Genomic DNA, 20,025 nt, shown 5'->3' on the forward strand with positions numbered 1-20,025 from the left:
ACAGAGTACATAATCCAAAATGCAAACTCTTGCTATTAGTTGTAAATGCTAATATTAGGGAACCACCCCGTAAGAAAGGAAAAAAAGTATCAAGATAATATGCGTCGATGTACCTGATTGTCCAAGCTCCATTTAAAGAAAGTAAAGTACAGGAAAAGCATGTCGAAAACATGGACACAATAACGTAAATGGCCCCACCAAAAACGTGGGAGAACTAAAAACGACGGAAGCACATATGAAGCGGCCTATTTACATCATTCTGAAATCCCGATTTTGGGCAATAATATTAAGGCAGTCGCCTTGATTGTTCATTTGCTTGCTGCGTGGACACTGGAACGCTGTAGAAAAATCATCATTTGCCTTGACAACCTCATTCAATACTGCTCCATCTAAAAAGGCGCAATGATAGTAGGCAAAGCGAGCGTAGAAAAATTGCGCTTCGGACATCCGGAAGAGGCTCCAGGCACTCTGCACGGTGTACCAGCTGGGTCTTGCAGATGCCGGTGTGATGGCCTCAGCAGTGCCGGTGCCTGCAGCCCCGACAAGAGCGGCGACACGCAGCCCATGCTTGTACACCTCCACTAATCGATGCTGATATTCTTGAAGCGTTGCGGAGGATGAGTTCATTACGCAGGCCCTGCATTGGAAGCGTTGTATGATTTGCTGGCACGTACTGTTTGCATGTCTGTTTCGCGTTTATGTATGTTCCGCTAACTGTAAAAAGGATGTTGCTGATTGTTGTTGCAATAAACGTACTAGGCAATCTGGAAACCTCAAAATTACTTCCGTAAATAGCGCTCAGTCCTGGACATTATATGATTCATGAATAAACCACTATATATTTACTAATTTCTTTAGTGCTTCAAGACAACGTTTAAATAATTTATAGCAGTGTTGAAGGTTAACAAAAAATGAAGAGCCAATGAAAGTAAAGAAATGCATGGCTTCATCCGTTAGATATTTACGGCTGGCTGATAACGACTGTCGTATCACCCTTAATATATTGTCAAACGTGAATACCCTTTCGCTGCGGCCTAAACAATTTCGGCGATTTATTCCGCATTTAAAAAATACCACGCTTGTGATGTGGGCTTGTCGACTGTTAAAATGCATCAATCGGTGCAGCGCAGAACGCGTTACATTCATAACCTTACTGGGTGGCGTCGCTCACTGCTGCTAACAACTCGTATCGATCCGTTGCACTGACTGCATTCTATGCTCGAGAGTCGCGATTTACTGGCACAGTAACCGCAATTCCTTCGACTGAAGCCATCCAAATCTGGAGCGTTGTGATGCTTGGGGTATACAGTACCTGTAACAGTTCTTCTCTCACCGGACCCTTTAATACCCAATTATCTCTTTTTTTCCAGAATACAACCTCTTCGATCTAGCTCTGCAGTGAACACAGGCACCTTGCTCAATTTTCGACCCTACAAATATTCCGAAAGACACGAGAAAATGTGCGCATTTATTGCATCAGTTTTTGCTACTCTAGAGCTACACTGATCACACCTGCTTCTTTGATGAATGGTATGAGACATTGAGGTTTGGCTGAAGATCTTCGGCTTTATGGAATGGCTGAGGTTCAGCCCAGCGTTCCGCCCACTGAAGGCGCCACTTCAGTTTCTAACATTCGCACTACGGCTTACAGACTTCGCTTCAACCGCATAATATCATTATACCGAACGTTGTACTGCACCTTTCGGGCACCTGTCTCATGAATTCTGCATGATCGTTGGGGACCATCATAGTGACAAGTAACATCCTCAAAAGATGCTCCAACTATTTTACGCATCTGGGAAAATGTCAAACGACGTTGTCTGACTAGTACTAGACAATGGTCTTAAAACATTGATCTAGTTTTTGTGATGAGGTTTAAATTCCTAGAGCGTCTCAGGCTATGAGAGATTTATTAGCAGATAGCTGCACAAATTTAGACCATTTTGGGCTCTTAACGTGTACTGATATCACGCAGCACGTGGGAGCCTTGCTTTTCTCTGCATCGTAAAATCGACAGCCGCGGCCAGGATTCGATCTCACATCCTTGGTCACAACAGTAAAGCACCGTAACCACTGCGCCACAACAGCAGGGCACGTCATTACATATTTTCATATTGAAGACCAAACGCAAGACATTGTCTACAACACGGAAGTTTCATTCACAAATTACCAATCTCTACCGCCTAATCGGTCTGTCTACCAATCACCCACAATATCAGCAACAATACACATATCATATACACTCCGTACATTTCAACACTTTCAAATCTACCTCAAAGTGCACAGGCAGTTTTATGATGATTCACTAGACCACAGAGCCCCCCCCCCCCACCTACTTTGCCCAAGACATCACTTCTTAAGCTCCGATTGTATAGACGCATCACATCACAATGCTTCGAAAATGTTTTCGCTGTGTTATCTTGCTACGCTCACTTCTTCTTTGAATTTGATTTGTCTTGCTTGCATTATCTCAGTAAACGTAACTGCCAGATAGCCACCTTTGCAGCCAGGTTAAGAATCTTTTGTCCGCCTAGAAGAATGCTGCCAGCATGTTAGTAACAGAACGCTACGACAATGCAGGTAACGAATAACCTCGTCTGTAAGACTGAACAGAATGCGCTACGCATTGAAGGGGGATGCATTTAATGTGAAGCTAAATTTTAAAAGCCCTTTTTTATTAGGTCTGAACACGAACTGCATTTTAACGCCATCATCATAAAAATTACATGTGACCTTTTGAAGTACTAGTTGTAGTAAGTGGTTTTTATTCAGATAAAACAAAAACGGAAGTAAAAAGGTGTTTGCCAGTCTTAGTATCTGCTATCTATTCATCATAGGCAACCTAAATTGGGGCGTTGGAATTAAAGGGATTGTAAGCAGAGGGAGAGGAAATCATAAATGTGAGTGACAGAAAGGACAAGTTAGGCTAAAAGAAAAACGATATATTTTTTTATATAACAGGGGAACCGTAGAACATTGGATATCAGCCCAATATGTGCCAAGTTGAACTAGAAGTTGCATAAAACAGAGGAAATGTAGTACGTTAAGAAATTACGGGGACGCTTAATCTCCGCTTTTAAGCATATGACGCGATTGCGTAGGCTACAAGCCCACAATGAAGACCCCCTCCAACCAAGCCGTTGGAACTTTTCTACGTGGACTCGCGGTAATGTGAATGCGAGGGTTCTGTAAGACTGACTATGATGCCATCCTTCCATGTGAAAGAAAGTTCACGAGTTGCCGGCTCGTGCCAAACACAATGTCAGGCAACCCTTATATCCACTAATTAGTGTTCCACCATGTCAGCGACCAGCTACCACCTGCCGGTGTCATGCCCGTCGTTGTTCGATCACAACTCCAAAGCCGACGGACGGCTGCCGACATCTAATTTTCGTACAACGTGAACATTGTCTCGTTAAGTGTGACTGCCGCATACATCTTTACAATGGTTTGTGGTAGCGACTGGTCCTGGAGAGAATAGAAAATCTCAGCCAGTATCGTGATCGGTTCCTCAGTGCATACGAAGAGTGTTAACCCAAAATGTGGTTTTAAGGCTAATAAATCGTCTCAAATGGGACAAGCTGGATCAAGAGACGTAATGTGCTATTTTGTCATTGCATTGTCATTTATGCTGTCAAAGCTGTTCCTGCAGTATGGTGTGGCGTGAAAACCAAGATCCATACAGAGCTCTTCGGTGGGTGTAGGAAGCGTTTCAAATTGGGATTCGTTTGTTTCAAAGTCCATTTGTTTGTGTTACATCTTTACAATGGCTTGTGGTAGCGACTGGTCCTGTAGAAAATAGAAACTCTCAGCCGGTATCATGCTCGGCTCTTCAGTGCATACCAAGAGTCCAAACTGGTTTTAAGGCTAATAAATCGTCTCCAATAGGATAAGAAAGCTGTTCCTGCAGTATGGTGGTGCGTGAAAACCAAGATCCATATAGAGCTCTTCGGTGGTTGGAGGGAGCGTTTCAAATTGGGATTCGTTTGTTTCAAATTCCATTTGTTTGGGTTTGTTTGCTTTTTGTGCCTTTGTTATTCCGTAAGAACTGGGCAGGGTCAATACAGGAGTGGATTGGCATACACATACAAAATGGTGCAGTCAAAAAACGTGCGACAAAAAGAGACCATCTTATGGTTTATACGCATAAAAAACTTTGCATGCGCTGCAGAACACTCGCTCGATGCATTTCACAAAGAGAGAAAACAAAAAAATATTTGGATTCTGGCTATTTAGAAAAGGTGAGTTTCCAACCACTCTGCAAAGCAGCTTATAAAGAAACACTTCACGGCAGACTCTGTAGGGCATTCCACTCATTAAATACTCGTGGTGAAAAGCTGCATTTGAATGCATCGTTGTGAGCAACCGTTGGCTGTATATATAACTGTGCCTATGTCTGTAGCGTGGATCCGCGATGCTCCATAGTGTGCCCATACATTCTTCAACCTGGGCGTGGATATTTAGAATGAAGATTTTCAGTCTGTCTGGTGCGTAGTTCTGGAGTGGTTAGGTTTGCACGATTGCATAATTCACTTGGAGAATGCACATGCTGGTATTTGCTAAATATGTATCTAGAAGCCGGCCGCAGAACTCAGTTAAATTTATGAGGATCAGTTGCAGTGCAAGGGTCCAATATTATTTTTACATATACAAAAGTTGGTCTTACTAGCATTTATTATGCAGTCTTTTAATTTAAGGGGTCGTAGAATACCGTCCTCTCCTGAGGCCGCATAGAATTTTATTTGCCCTACTGCTCACCTAATTAATATGCGCGTACCACTCCAGGTCTCCTGTAAATATTTAAACTAAATATTTACTTTTGTTATCCTCTTGACTTCATATTCACCAATAAAATGTTTATAAATTCAGGATTATGACCTTTCTTGATATAGTCCTGCAGGTCGCTTTCACATGGTTTAACTTCATTGGTCATTTAGTACACACTTTCATTACTGTTTCCCATAGAGTTTAAATTATGTTATATATAACAAGGTCATCAGCAAATAACATTAAATGAATGGCAGTATCACTCGGAAAATCAACAATAAATAAAACAGGCCTCAATAAACCTAATTGTGCTACTCGGACAGAAATGGCTCGCAACTCGACTTACCTTCACCTATGTGAACATACTGCTCGCCAGGGTCGAGGTATGATTTAAACCGTTTATTGATAATAGTATTTTTAATTGTTTCATTGATTCTCTGTAAGAGTTTCGAATGCGCTAGCTAATCAAATGCTTCCGCGAAGTCTAAAAAATTGAATCACCTAGGCAGCTTATTGTTTGTGAAAGATGATGAATCACTAGAACAAGCTGCGTTACTGTCGACAAGCCCTTACGAAACCCATGTTCGCTGTTAACAATAAGCGACAAATTTCAAGATAATGTGAAATATATTTGCAGAATTTGTGCTTGTGTTGGAGGTTGGAGCTTGTGTTTATGAGAAATATGGGTCTATAGTTACGACTGAGGTTCTGCCGTTTTTGTAAACTGGAAATTTGGGGCTAGTTTCCAGACCAGGAAATTTGCATTGCGTAAGTGACGATTTAAATATTTTGGTCAGAAATTCAGTGACCCACTCTGCATACCTATTAGGGAACAAATTTTGTACGCTATCTCGATCAAGGGATTTCTTAAAGTTATGTTCAAGATAATATTCCAGGCTCCTTCCTCATTGATCGCTACTTCCGTTGCTCAAGTGCGCTGTGAGTAGCTGTAAAAACTGAAAAATGTGCCAACACCTTTGGTGAAAGCAGCGGAGAAAAAAGGAATTAAAATTTTGCACACAGTCTTGACTAAGTGTTTCATCATTTAATTTCGCTTTTTCTTGTAGGATGACAAACCTCCAGTTTTAGTTTGGTGCTTCATAGAATTTTCTCAATCTCACACTAACTAATCTGCGTCTTGATTTCTTCATATGACAATTTAATTCCCATCACATAGTTTGAAGTGCTGTCAGGTTTTTGGCATATAGATCTCTAGAAAACGCATTTGCTTTCATACTGATCCTCCGTACGAGCTGAATTCTTTCTCTGGCAATCCGAGGTATTTTTCGGTTTATATTTTAGACATTCGGTATGAACCCCGTAATAGAATGTATTGTTGTTTTAGTAAAGAAATCGCACTGGATCAGCGCTACCATTTTGCTCAAAGGGAGGCAAGAAATAATCAAACCACCTTTCAAGATAATTCAAAAGCGTAACATTATCAGTACCTTGGAATTTTTCATGCTGTGTAGTTGACCTCTGGCGCAAGCTTTAAGGGGAAATTTTATATGCACAAAATGACCATGATCAGGAATTATTCATTCAAGCACATCGTAAGTGCACTGGATAATAGATCGAGATCAAGTGCTGGAGACATAGTTGCACATAACCTCGTAAAATCATGGACTAGTTGTGTTACATTAAACGGAAATATCACTTGCAGAAACGCCTCAGAACAAATAATATCCGCATCTCCAAGCCCATAGGATTCCCAATCAGTAGCCAGAAGGTTAAAGTTACCTAATAACATTATGCTATCTTGTTCATTCATATTCTTTTCCATACATCATACCAGCTTTGCGATGTGTTCTACGAGGGATTATGTACCCCTATGTTGACGGTGTGATTGTTTAGTTTTGTTCTAATCCGGACAACCTCTATATTGTCTGGGCCATCTAAATGAAACACACCGATGTTAAGCTTGACCATGAGGGCATCACCTCCGCCTCTTCCAACTCAATCTTTCCTAACACGTAGCCAGGTGGCACAATTTTATTATCGAAAACATTTTTATACAACCAAATTTCAGTAATGGCTACAATGTCAGGTTCCCGATATATAACTAGAGCTTCTAGCATGTGCGTCTTATTTAGCTATATTTGCCGCATTTATATTTAATATATTGAAGCTCAGATGGTCTCCCTCCATACGTAATTTATCGTCACTCTTTCTTCCATTCTTCGCGTTTCGTACTACACGTAAAGAATGCATTAAGCTTCACATTAGTTCTTGCTGTTGTTCAATTGCCGAGTTCCACAGCGTTTCCTTATTCCCCCCCCCCCCCCCCCAGTCTTTCAAACAAAGCCTCGCTTCTACGTTTATGGAAATTTTAAGCTTGTGTTTTTGCAAGCTTTTTATTTTTTTCCTGCAGTCTGCAACCCTCAGGATGACTGGATCAGTCCCGCCAAATTTATTACCTAATCTGCGATGACTTTCTATACAATTCATATTCACTCGTAAAGTAGAGTCAAATATCTAATCCTCTAGCTTACTCATTAGGGACGCCTGATGCTCCTCATCTTCCTTTGCGATTCCCCTCATAATATTATTTGGACTGGAACGGTTGCCCAATTCGTCGACAATTTCGAGCTAACCAAAACTCACAGCACAGCAGCTGTAATGCTGGTTTCAAGGTTTTTACTCTGGTACGGGTTTCATTAGCTGTATGTACTCTAGTTAGGATAGCGTACAGTCGATTCTGTTTGTCTAGGATTCTTGTTTCTCTTGGAACGCTATATGTTTAGATAAAATTGCCTTATGACTCTGAAACGATTCCTTCCACATCTCAAAATGTCAGTAGTCCCGTATTTTTTTTTTTTCACAGCTCCAGAAAGACTAAGCATGAAAGCAACAGAAAAATGACCCCATATATAGACAACACCACCTCGTGGGTACGGCAGCATTATAATACCAAGAACATTACTATGGAAGCCATGCTTAGATGGCCAACATGCATCATCATCGGAGCATGTGTCGGATGCAATCATTGCGTGCCTACGTCTAAACAGCTTATTTTATGCACATGCCTGCTTCTAGCTTGAGGGCATAGAATGAAAACCTCCATTATTATGTCCCTAAGGAATGTTTATTTTCTGTCAATATTTTGAAGTCTTGGAGCTATCTTCAGAAGTCTACACTGCGAAATTAGAAGAAACGAAAAAGAGGCAGGCAAATCGGAAGCCTCATTTACTCGTCAGCTTATGAACGTGCTAACTCCATTGCTTTCACAGCAAATGCGTGCCCTAGGTTATCACCCCGCGAGGTTAAATTTGGCTCCAGGTGCAAGAGCTGAAAAACGTTTTTCCCGGGTAAACATTCCGTTAAAAAGCAGTCGTAGACAAGCTGCTTGTAAACATACTTGTTCTGTACATCACCGCCTCCGAAACCAAATATTCCCTAGCTATTCTTCCTTGTGCACCTATTTAGGATTGCCATATGCTTGATATTGCATCCGACAGAAGGAGCAGCCGATTACGCGGCATTCAGGCGTGGGACCCCAATTTTTGCGCTGGGTTCATTTCTTTAGTAGATAACCACGTTCTTATATACACATTACCTGTAATATTTCAGTGCCTTCTTCGTCTTTCGAGACCAGGTATTCCTGCTGAGAACTCTTCCCGATAGCAAGGCAGCCAAGCGTGTCACAAACACCGCTGCGTCGGTAAGCATCGGGTCGGTAGTACCAGAACTCAGCCAGCCGTATCCAAGTGATGAGACGTAGAAAGTCGTGTCGTTTATCAAAAACATGCGTTCCTTGACTTCGTCCTTGCCATCATCTCGAAGGGGAGGCAAACCTTTTCGCACCTTCTGCATTTTAGAGTGAAACTCGTAATTCAGTACCATGAACAGGTTCCGGACGAAACCCTGCTTAGGAATAAGGGGTACGGCCGGCTCTCGCAAAATAAGCTCGGCTGGCAGCATGAGAGAGAAGTTTTTTATCGTGGCCAGGAAACGTTCCGTGTCGTTTCCGGCCGCGAACAGATTCCGGAATGGGGCATAGTTCGAAATGACTTTTCGAGTGGCCTCGAAGATATTATGAAGCTGGCGGTCTTTGTTGGGAGTTTCGAGAGCTGCCACATACGTAACGCGCCATAGCTGGGCGCTACGGTACACGTGATTGTTGCAGATCATCTCGCTAGTGACTGTTGGTGAATTCAGACGTTTGCCCCCTTGAATGTAGCTCATGGCATCCATAGCCAGAAGGACCATCTTGTATAACACCGACAGGGGCTGGTTGCTTGCATTGGTTAGGAGTCGAATATCCTCCAGAAAGCTTGCTTTAGACATTACATTTAGTGTTTTGATGGTACCAACGTCGATAAGGAACTCTCGGAAAATAGCTTTGAGCTGTGAGGCTTCCAGATTACCGAAGACTTCTCTTATCTCTCGCAATGACATTGGTGACCATTCCCGATTGCTTGCGAGAAATTGTTCTTCCCACTTTTTGACGTCCAGTGCGCTGTAGTTGGTGCCGAAATGCCCGTTTAGGATGGATAAAGCATGGACGTAGCAAGACGCATTACAGGACTCCCGGTAGTCACGGATACGATACTTTCTTCTGTGGAAACTGATATGCCTTGCGTCACCAGCAGTTGTACGTATTTCAAAGAGGAAGGTCAGGCCGTAGCGCTTGTTCACAGCGACTGCTAAACGGAGGAGGTCTGCGCCGCTCATGTGACTGGTAGCATTCGTGATTTCCAGCACAGCTGCCGTGATGTCCCTGATCATCCTGTCGTGCTGCCATATCTCCCTGACGCACGAGGTGTACAGGGCATGCAGTGCCTCTCCAGCCTCACTCCCATAGTAGTTGGTTCCTTTTATGATGTTGCCAGTAATATCCGACTGAAAAAGAAATTATTATGCAAGAGCAATGAACTGAGAGATAAGAGATGAGCTGAAAGAATTACAAAGATGCGTAACGAGTAAAAACTCTCCAACGTCGCTGCAGATCAGATGCGCGTGCTATTTCATTCTGTTATTTTTGGAAGTAGGTAAAAAAGATGAAGTGGAAATGAATATCAACGTTACAGAATCTAAACCTTTCTCCTGATTTGTTAACACGGAAGTTTCATTTTGGGAGTGGACTGCAGAAATGAAATACGCAGTAACAATATTCAGGATAATACCTTCTGCCTGCAAGAATGCGGCACGAAAAAAATAAAGGCTCCCGCCTGCTGCTCTGCTAAAGAACCTCGTTCATTTCCACACATTTTGCTTGCGAATTCAAAACTTTTGCATCTAATATGTTTATATTATTCAGCATAATACATCTCTGTGTTACCCTTTTACCAGCGAAACCACCCTGCATAGATATCAAGCCCCGTTTTCACAATCGTACCTGCGAAACATGAGGGCAGCGTGTCTGACACGTGTTTAAAGGGTCCCAGTGTACACAATACCCATCCAGCCGCAGACACCAGAGTTGGTAGCTCTCGCCATCACGATGTTATATGGTGTCAAAACATACCACAGCATCCGACTAATCAGTACCAGATCATGTCACGCCCTCATAATCATTGGCCAGAGCCAGGTTTGTCATTTTTCTCACGAGGCCAGCAAATGCCGCAGAACTGTATTTTTCAATAAACGGTGCCTTAAAGCTACTGCATTGAAATGTTGCCAAATAGACATGTAGCAATTTATGACATAAGCAAAGTGTCCACGCCTGTACTTTTTATACCAGTGCTACCGTCATCACCGTCGATGCAATCTTTTGATGTTTTTACAACCATATGGGGACCTTAAAAAAGAGATTACTAATATATCCTTCTTTGTCGATTGGCCCCAAGACAAGGTACAAAAAAGCTTTCTGGGTCTACAGATTTTACGAAACGCAAATATGGCACCTTTGCCTTTCAAATCGATTGCAGTTTTGGTTCGTTCACTGTCCACAAGTGAATGCAGTGGGAACCACCACGAAGCTTTGGAGTAAAAACTTCAATCAGAGAAAAATAAAAAAAGTTACATTGGCAGTGCACATCTTGCCAGAGTCGCTAAAGGCCTCGTCATGTTTACCCAAAAACCCGACATTCATCAAACCGAGCTCCCAAAACGAGTTTTTTTTTCCTATGGAAGCAGACGTGCGTCCCATCTCACTCAGCGTCTTCAGAATCGCAGGCCTTGCAGGTTTTCTGTGCCTGCACTAATCGGTTTGACCCGGCACCTAGATCATTGTTATATAGCTATTGAACTACGGACGGGACTCGGCAGCAGTGCATACCTTGTCAAAATTGCAAGCGTTTCAGCACTTGGCACCCAAAAATCTCTGCAATAGTCGATCCAAATTCCAGGGATCAGTGCGTTTTGATGGAAGAGACGCGAAACGTATCACGATGCGGTATTTTGAAGCACCCCTTATGAATTACGGAGTATCTTAAGTGTTAAAAAAAGTATTTACGATATAGACTGTGGCATTATGAAGTATTCTTGGGCTTGACTGTCGGTGAGAAGTTACATAAAATACAGACTACTGTAGCAAGCAGTATGACAACATGGTCACTGAGTCTGCTGAGCGGAAATGGGCACACAAATTCTTAACGACTCGTAAAACTGAGTTGACCTCTAAGCGCCATTCTGTATAGAGACAAATGACCATGTTTGACCCGAAGCTCAAGTGTTTAGAACAGTATTGCAGAAGCTAACGTTCAAACCACTGAACGGGCATCAAGCAAAGAGGAAACCATTTCACAGGTTATCAAGAAGATCTCCTAACTTTTGATTATGGTGCCTTCATCCGACGACTTTGAAGTGTGCCATTATATTCCTGTTCAATGAGCATTGTCCTTAATTTTTTTAAAAGATCGGAATTCTTGAAAACCTCCATACAACCATGAATCGGCACAAGCGATCTTGGGTCCCTCGAAGAATATCCTTTCTATCAAGTGCACACACGGGACCGCTTTTAAAGAAGCTAATTGGTATCGCTGTTGCATGAAAAAAATAAATAGGGGAAGTTTGCGTAAACAAGGAACATACATATTTTTTACTTAGAAGCATGAAAACGCGTCTGGATTGCTTGCATCAATGAAGTTCAGAAGGTAAGCTCAGCTGCGTACGCCTCATGATAATTCCAATCTGGTTCCGTATGGCTCCCGATTTATTTGTACTTGTCCATATCAGTAGCTTTTCGGCAAAAAATGTAGCGTCAATCTTGCTTCTCAATCCACAATCCCTATGAAGAAAACAATGAAATATGCGCAATTCTTAGGATGTTTGTCTTTCAGTTTGATTTAATCATATACAAAAGGCATTGCGCCGAAAGTCCAGGTAACGCCCTGAGCATAGAAGAGTGTTGAAGTCCACGAGCGGTCCGAGCGCGATTACAGGCAACCAACTTGTCGTCTACGCCATGTAGCAACCAACTTCGCCATCTACGCCAACTAGCCACTGAGTGTCGCCTCTTGGTCATCGACTACAGTTTGTATATCTGTCCCTCCTCTGTAGCATCGACTCGATGCGACGCGGTGCTTGTAGGACAGGGTATGTTGCTGGGCGAGTTGGTTATTCATTGCCACAGAAAGAGCGCTATAGCAGACGACGGACCAGGAAGAGGAGGACACACACTTGTAGGAAGAAGTTAGCGAAAGAGTACACAAAAGTGTCGCAAGGACCCAGCTGCGTGGGCTAAAAGTTCAGTCATGTACGATCGTTATAGGGCTTCAGCCAAACCACGTACACAACATTAGGGCGCTGTCAACTTCCAGATGAAGCTGAGGCTTCAGGAACAACGGTGTAGGTGACGTCGCTTATGCGGCGGACAATCTCGTAAGGGCCGAAGTATCGGCGTAGTAGCCTTTCAGATAGGCCACGATGACGATCAGGTGTCCACCCCACAAGAAGTCGCCCGGCTCAGGACGATTCTTCGGCCGAGGTTATACCGAACAGCATGGTGGGCATGGGCAGGACATGTAGTGCGAAGAGAGGATAACCGATGGTCGCTTAGGGTAACAAACTGGACTCCAAGGGAAGGAAAGCGTAGCAGAGGGAGGCAGAAAGTTAGGTGGGTGGATGAAGTTAAGAAGTTCGCAGGGGTCAAGTGGATGCAGCTAGCACACAACCGGGTTAAGCGGAAAAATATGGGAGAAGCCTTCGCCCTGCAGTGGGTATAGTCAGGCAGACGATGATGATGATACCGAGCAGCGTCATTCGCCTCTTGTCAGTGGATGCGGAGGTGTGCTAGTTGCCGCGCTTCCTCAGCACGCTGAACAAAGATGTCCGCGTCACATTCGGCTTCAGAGCCGCAAGTAGGAGCAACTGATATCATGGCGTCCAACAGCGTACTCACTTGGCGACCGAAGACAAGCTGGAACGGTGTTAGTCGCATCGTCTCTTGAGTGGTAGTATTGTATGCGAAAGTTACATACGGCAAAATTACATCCCAGGTGCGATGTTCTTCGTCCACGTACATAGAAATCATGTCGGTGAGGGAGTGATTGAGGCGCCCCACCAGCCGGTTGGTCTGAGCGTGATACGCCGTCGCACGTCAATGGCTAGTGTGAGTCAGAGTCATGACCAACCTGGTTAGGCGAGCCGTCAAAGCTGTTCCACGATCAGTGATTACCACGGGTAGGGGGGGGGGGACGGACGCCATGACGTAGGATGATGTTATGGACGAATAACTACACCACTTCGGCTGCACTACCTTCACAAAGGAACGCGGTATCTGCGTACCGTGTTAGATAGTCGGTTGCGACGACTACCCAATGGTTGTCAGAATCGGAAAAGGTCCGAGAAGGTCCATGCCCACTTGATGAAAAGGATTCTTTGTCGGAGCAAGAGGTTGAAGAGATCCTGCGGGTTTCTATAGCGGAGACTTTCGACGTTGGCAGTCACATGAGGGTACATAGGATTGCACCGATGAAAGTAACTTAGGCCAATAATACTTTTGCCGAATTTGTGGAAGTGTACGGCTTACCCAAATGTGGCCAGCTGTGGTTTCATCATGACAGGCGCACACTGTATCTGGGCGCAGCTCGGAGGGCACAACAAGGAGAAACGTCTTTTCATTGTTAGAAACATTTCGCTTGTAGAGCACGTTACCACGCAGAGTGAACATTTGAAGCCCACGATTAAAAACACGGGGGATACGGGCGTCGGCGCACTGCAAGTAGTCGACGAGCGGCGCTAACTCTGGGTCAAACATCAGAAATTGCGACATTTTGGTTGTACTTATAGCCCTCAGAAAGGAAAAATCGTCGGCCGTTTCGTCAGGACATATGGCGATAGGCGAGCGCTTCCTGATGCTTCCGTACCGATTTGTTAAGAACGGTTACGTCATACTCTTGTAATCTAAGGCTTCATCTAGCCAATCGACATGAAGGGTCTTTGAGGCTCGCTAGCCAGCATAATGAATGTTGGTCGCTTATAATACGAAAAGGTCGGCCGAAGGGGTATGGTCGGAACTTGGCGAGGGCCCTTATTACCACCAAAAATTCTTTCTCAGTTGTTGAATACTTGGCTTCGGAGCGGGTACGTGTTTGGCTCGCGTAAGCGATAACGCGTTGTATACCGTCTATCGGAAGATTTAGTACTGCACCACCTCCAACGTTGCTGGCATCAGTGGGGCCGTCAGTTGTGGCGTTTTCATCAAAATGGCCGAGTATCGAGGGATTCTGTAGGCGGCTGCGAAACTCAAGGAAAGAAACCTCTTATTCACTTCCCCACAGGAACGACGTGTTATCTCTAGTCAGTGCGGTTAACGGATTCGTGATGTGCTGGAAGTCTCGTACAAAGCATCTGTAATATGAGCACAAACCTAAGAATTGTCGAACAGCTTTTTTCTTAGTCGGTCACGGAAAATGAGAAACGGCTGCAATCTTTTCAGGATCTTTTGCGCTGACTACGGATAAGGGAAGCGCAGTTCCTCAAAGGCAATGTGACATTTCTCCGGTTTGATTGTCAGGTTGGCGTCTAGAAGAGCATTTAACACAAGACGTAACGGTTCTAGGTGTTGATCGAAATAGTGGAAAATATGACGACATCATCCAGGTAAACCAGAAACGACTACCATTTAAACCGGACAGAACGGTGTCCATCATGCCTTGGAACGTGGCCGGTGCCAAGCATATGCCGAACAGTAGCAACGAACAGTAGCACCTCATAAAAGCCGTCGCGTGTTACGAAAGCCATCTTCTCCCGGTCTCTCTCATCCACCTCTATTTGCCAGTACCCACTTTTTAGGTCCAGCGACGATAAGTATCGGGCATGTCGCAGTCGATCTAGTACGTCATCTTTGCGAGAAAGCGGATAAACGTCCTTTTCAGTGACGAGGTTGCGCTTTTGTAAACGACACAGAACCGCTGAGGGTTGTCTTTCTCTCAGACGAGAACAACCGGCGAAGCTCACGGGCTTGTAGATGGCTGAAGGACATCGTCGGGAAGCATTTCGGTGACCTATCTCTGAATTGCTGCTCGTTCTGTCGGAGAAACACGGTATAGCCGTTGGCATACGGGGCGCGTGGTCTCATATTTGTAATTATACGGTGCTTGGCGACAGCAGTTTGGCCCATTCTGGAAGATGTGGCAAAGCAGTCTGCAAAACCCGCCAAGACAGCCGAAAGGAGATCCTTCTGAGCCAGCGATAATTCGGTGTTTATTTCGAATGGTGGCAAAACGTGACGCGGTCCAGTATCGTCTTGAAGGGCTCCTTCCACGGCACACAAATATGGGCACTCCGCGATGTCTTGGAGAAAGGAGATCACCGTGCCTTTGACGAGGTGCTGAAATTTGTTTGCTAAGTTGGTGAGCAGAACGGTAGTGCAGCCATCCCGTAGGTGGACAAAACTTCGGGCAACGATGAGACCCCTCTCAAAAAGCAGCAGGATAGGCCCTCCGCCATGCTCTTCAAGTCACGAAATAGGCCATTCTGCATGCGCACCAGGACATTGCACCATGGTGGCACCATGACATTATTCTCCACTATACGCAGAGAATGGATGCAGGGATCTTGGGTGTCGAAGCGTGCCACTGTCCGTTTAGTCGAGAATGTGACTCGTGCCTCGTGTAGATCGATCAGAGCACCGTTTGCCTGCAGAACGTCGAGGACCAGGATGAAATCTCTCGAACCGTCGCACAAGACGACGAATGCACCGACGTAGACAAAACCGCGGATGCCGATTCGGGCTGTGCACCTTCCAGCCGGACTAATGAGATGACCTCCAGCCGTGCGAATGCTAGGGCGCAACCATAGCATCAAAACGTTGCTCAATTCCTAGGAGAGGGCGCGGCACATCACTGAATAGTCTGCACCATTATCAAGTAAAGCGATTGCGTCAGTTCCCTTAATTGACACACACAAATCAGAAGTAGCGCGTCGGATACTGTCGCTACCCTGCCCTTATGAGAATTCAGCGTATCAGTGTATCGGCGGCGGAGAATCTTAGTATTCCCGACAGCAGCGCCGTTGCCTCCGGAGACAGCTGGGATTAGTTCTCCCGTCGCCAACTGGGAGAACGCCGCTCAGTATAGCTGGCGTCTCTGCGAGGGCTTGGGCAACGGTACCGCAGCGGAGATGAAGATCTAGATTCATAGCGTCCGTATCTTCAATGGCTTTGACAGGCCGACAGCTGAGCTTCAATTTCGAGTGAGCATTAGCGGTTTCCTGGACAGGGCGCATCCGGTTCGAAGCCGCGTAGTCCCACTCGGTGATAGGGGCATGCACGGTAGAGGTGACCGGCCTCCCCACAGTGGTAGCAGATTGGACTGCGGTCCCGTGTACGTCACACGTCCGACTTCGAAGGACGAGGAACAGGCGCCACAGCTTGAACCGATGTGTCATATGGACTAACCTGCCATAGGTGTCCGGTGAATAGGACCGCAGGCAGCTGCTTGACGTGCACCGGATGCGTACGTTCGTTTGTCGCCGAACCGTGGAGGCATGGTACCGACAGGGTCGTAGGCAGCTGCCTGACGACCAACGGATGTGTGCGTGGGCATGTCGTCGAATCGCTGCATTACTTTGGTGACCGGGAATTCATGCGCAGCCTGGCGTACTTCATCTCTGACGGCTTCCGTCAGTGATATCATGGGCGCAATCTGAGGCAGACGAAAACATTGGAGTTCCTCCCGAACAACCGACCGAATGAGGTCATGTAAGACGTCCGCAATACCTCCATCGCAAAACGAAAAAACTTCTGGGGCCAGGCTGCGGACATCTCGGTTGTACTGCCAGGCCCATTGTTGGAGCGTAGTTAACCTGGTCGTTGCCTCCGCGAGGAATTCAGCAACGGTACTCGGTGGCTTCGAACGAGGCCCGCAAAAAGCTCCTGCTTAACTACACTCATGAGGTGGCGAAGCTTCTCTTCTGCCATATTGGGGTCTGCGCGCTGGAAAAGACGGGTCATGTCTTCACAGTACATGCGCAAACTTTCATTTCGCCGCTGGTTTCTGTTCTGAAGTGAAGTTTCGGCTTTCTCTCAGCGGTCGGCGTTGGGGAAGGTGGTCACAAGTTCACGGCAAAACGCTTGGCAGGTGGTAAGGGAGGCCTCGTGGTTTTTGAACCATGTACGGGCAGACTCTTAGGACAAAGGAAGCATTACTGAGTTTACGCTCGTCCCTCCAGCCGTTGTAACGAGCCACTCGCTCGAAAGTCGCCAGCCAATCCTCAGCGTCTTCGAAGCCGTCGCCGTGAAAAGATGGTGGTATTGGCGGCGGGTGGCAGAGGATCGGAGCCGAAAGCCTGTGATCAGTGGCCATGTCGAGGCGGCTCGAGAGTTGCGGCTGTGTCATCCTTGTAGGGGTGGTAAGGGGCCCAAACTCATGCGACTGTCCGCGGAGACGGCGACTGAGTCGCTGGTGGACCGGAGTCAAATCCGTCTTGAAGCGTGTAAACGTGGGAAAGCGTACCCCGCACATCCACCAGACTTTAACAGGTATTGCGCCCAAGATTCAGGAAACACCCTGAGCCTAGAAGACTACTGAAGTCCAAGAGCGGTCCGAGCGCGATTACAAGCAACCAACTTCGTCGTCTACGCCAACTAGCAACGAACTGCGTCATTTACACCAACTAGCCTCTGAGTGTCTCCGCTTCGTCGTCGACTATAGTTTGTATCAATATTCACTAGATCTGGTACCAAAATTATCATGAGACCCTTCTAATGCCGCACTCTAACTCAAACACTCCTAATTATGTATTAGGAGGTAATGAATGGTAGCTGCAAAGGAATTCTTTCAGCGTTCAGTTCTTTCGTACTTTAATTACTTTCCCTAAAGTTTGGGGAACATTTCTGTGTTGACAGACCTCTATGTTCTAGCGTCGCTAATATTTTTCATTTCTTCATAGAAAGTTAACACTGGCAACAAGAAAAAAACTTCACCTGGTCTCTGCTACCACCATCAACAGTATTCCCTATGCATGTAGCACAGCAGTGGTAAATATTATAACCTGCTCGATTGTAATTACTTCATAAATACTAGCAGGGACCAAACGCGTTTCTCAATATCGACTTTCACATCAATCGAGGCTTTCATTCCAATTTCATATAAAAAGTTGATCATGATTTGCTTTCTTTGGTCAGGTTGGTCATCACATATCACTTGATTGCTTCATACATATTTCATATACTGTTATTGAGGATTCATGAACAGGCTTTTTTTTCAACGTGAGGAACGAGAGAATTCCTACGTTTTTGCATGTTCAGATCCTCTATTGATAAAACAAAAGAACTATTTATGAACATGGTGAAACCAATGCACATTCAAGGGCTACGACATAGAAGGCCCACAAAACCAAGGAATGTTCGTATGGCAAGGATAAACAACGAATGTTAAGGATTATAAGAACAAAACTCTATTTATAACAATATCGTTAGGAGATGAAACTTAAATTAGCTCCTTATATTAGGGCGTAACTATAAATTTGTTGAAGGACGGGTTTTTCTATTTTCTCTAAGTTTTTGTAAGTTTTCTAAGTTTTCTTAGTTTTCTAAGTTTTTCTATCATGCCATAAAAACTGGCCACGATGTATACGTTGTGCCTGGTGTTATCGCCGGTACCAGAACCGTGTAAGAACGCAAAAATTTTCCTAATTCGTAAAATAGGCGACGCTAACGACTTGGAAAATTACAGACTAATCAGCTTACTGTCATTTCCGTATAAAATATTAGCAAGGTAATCGCCAGTACAATCAGGACAACATTAGACTGCACCCACGCAAACGATCAAGCAGGTTTTCGGAAAGGTTACTCAGCTATCGATCATATCCATACCATCAACCAGGGGATAAAAAGATGCTCGAAATATAACTAGCCATTATACATAACATTAATCGATTGTGAAAAAGCATTTGAATGAGTGAAAACCTCGGCGGTCATGCAGGCATTGCGAAATCAGGGGGTACGTGAAAGTGCTGGAAGATATATATAGTGGCTGCACAGCAACCATAGTTCTGCATAAAGAGAGTAACAAAATTCCCATAAAAAAGGTGTTAGGCAAGGAGACACGATCTCCGCAATACTATTGACACCTTGCTTAGAGGAAGCATTCAGAGACTTGGAATGGGAGCAGTTAGGGATGAGGGTAGATGGAGAATACATCCGTAATCTGCGATTTGTTGATGGCATTGCCTTGCTAAGTACTCAGGAGATTAACTGCAAACAATGATTGCTGGCCTAGACAGGAAAAGTAGAAAGGTAGGCTTAAAACTCAGTATGCAGAAGACTAAGGTAATGTTCAACAGCCTCGGGAAGGAACAGCATTTTGGATGGAAAAACAGTGCGACAGACGAACACCACAGAAAAGGAACACAAGACGAGCGCTGGCTCACAACTGAAAGTTCATTAAGGGAACTCAATATATGGAAAAAAGAATAAACACGTGATGCCACGTGGGATACAGGCACGCAATCTCACTTTCATGTAGATAAATCGATGGCTTACTAACACACAACCTAGGTTTTTTCCTCATGTGGTAGGCCTCCATTATCTCACGTGTTAAACGGGCCGGGTGTTTTTACTATCTTAGAGTGATGCGATATACTCACAACTGAAAGTTCATTAAGGGAACTCAATATATGGAAAAAAGAATAAACACGTGATGCCACGTGGGATACAGGCACGCAATCTCACTTTCATGTAGATAAATCGATGGCTTACTAACACACAACCTAGGTTTTTTCCTCATGTGGTAGGCCTCCATTATCTCACGTGTTAAACGGGCCGGGTGTTTTTACTATCTTAGAGTGATGCGATATAAAATTTAACAAAGGTTTCTCTACCCTTGGTAGGTATTCCCAGCAGATATGGCCCGTCTCAATATTGTGCGC

General features: G+C 44.8%; 1 protein-coding gene across 1 annotated transcript in view; it reads right to left on the bottom strand.

The window, feature by feature from the left end:
• Positions 1–248: 248 nt before the first annotated feature.
• LOC146174306 (uncharacterized) overlaps positions 249–20,025 on the bottom strand; it is a 74,846-nt gene continuing 55,069 nt past the window's right edge. Inside the window, exon 3 of the mRNA XM_084584183.1 lies at positions 249–637. Within this exon, the coding sequence (XP_084440309.1) occupies positions 515–637 (123 nt within the window). The 3' untranslated portion in view covers positions 249–514. The remainder of the gene's footprint in view (positions 638–20,025) is intronic.

This window comes from Amblyomma maculatum, chromosome 11, assembly GCF_055883805.1.
Source record: "Amblyomma maculatum isolate TAMU_Amacu chromosome 11, ASM5588380v1, whole genome shotgun sequence".
NCBI classification, from domain to species: Eukaryota; Metazoa; Arthropoda; class Arachnida; order Ixodida; family Ixodidae; genus Amblyomma; species Amblyomma maculatum.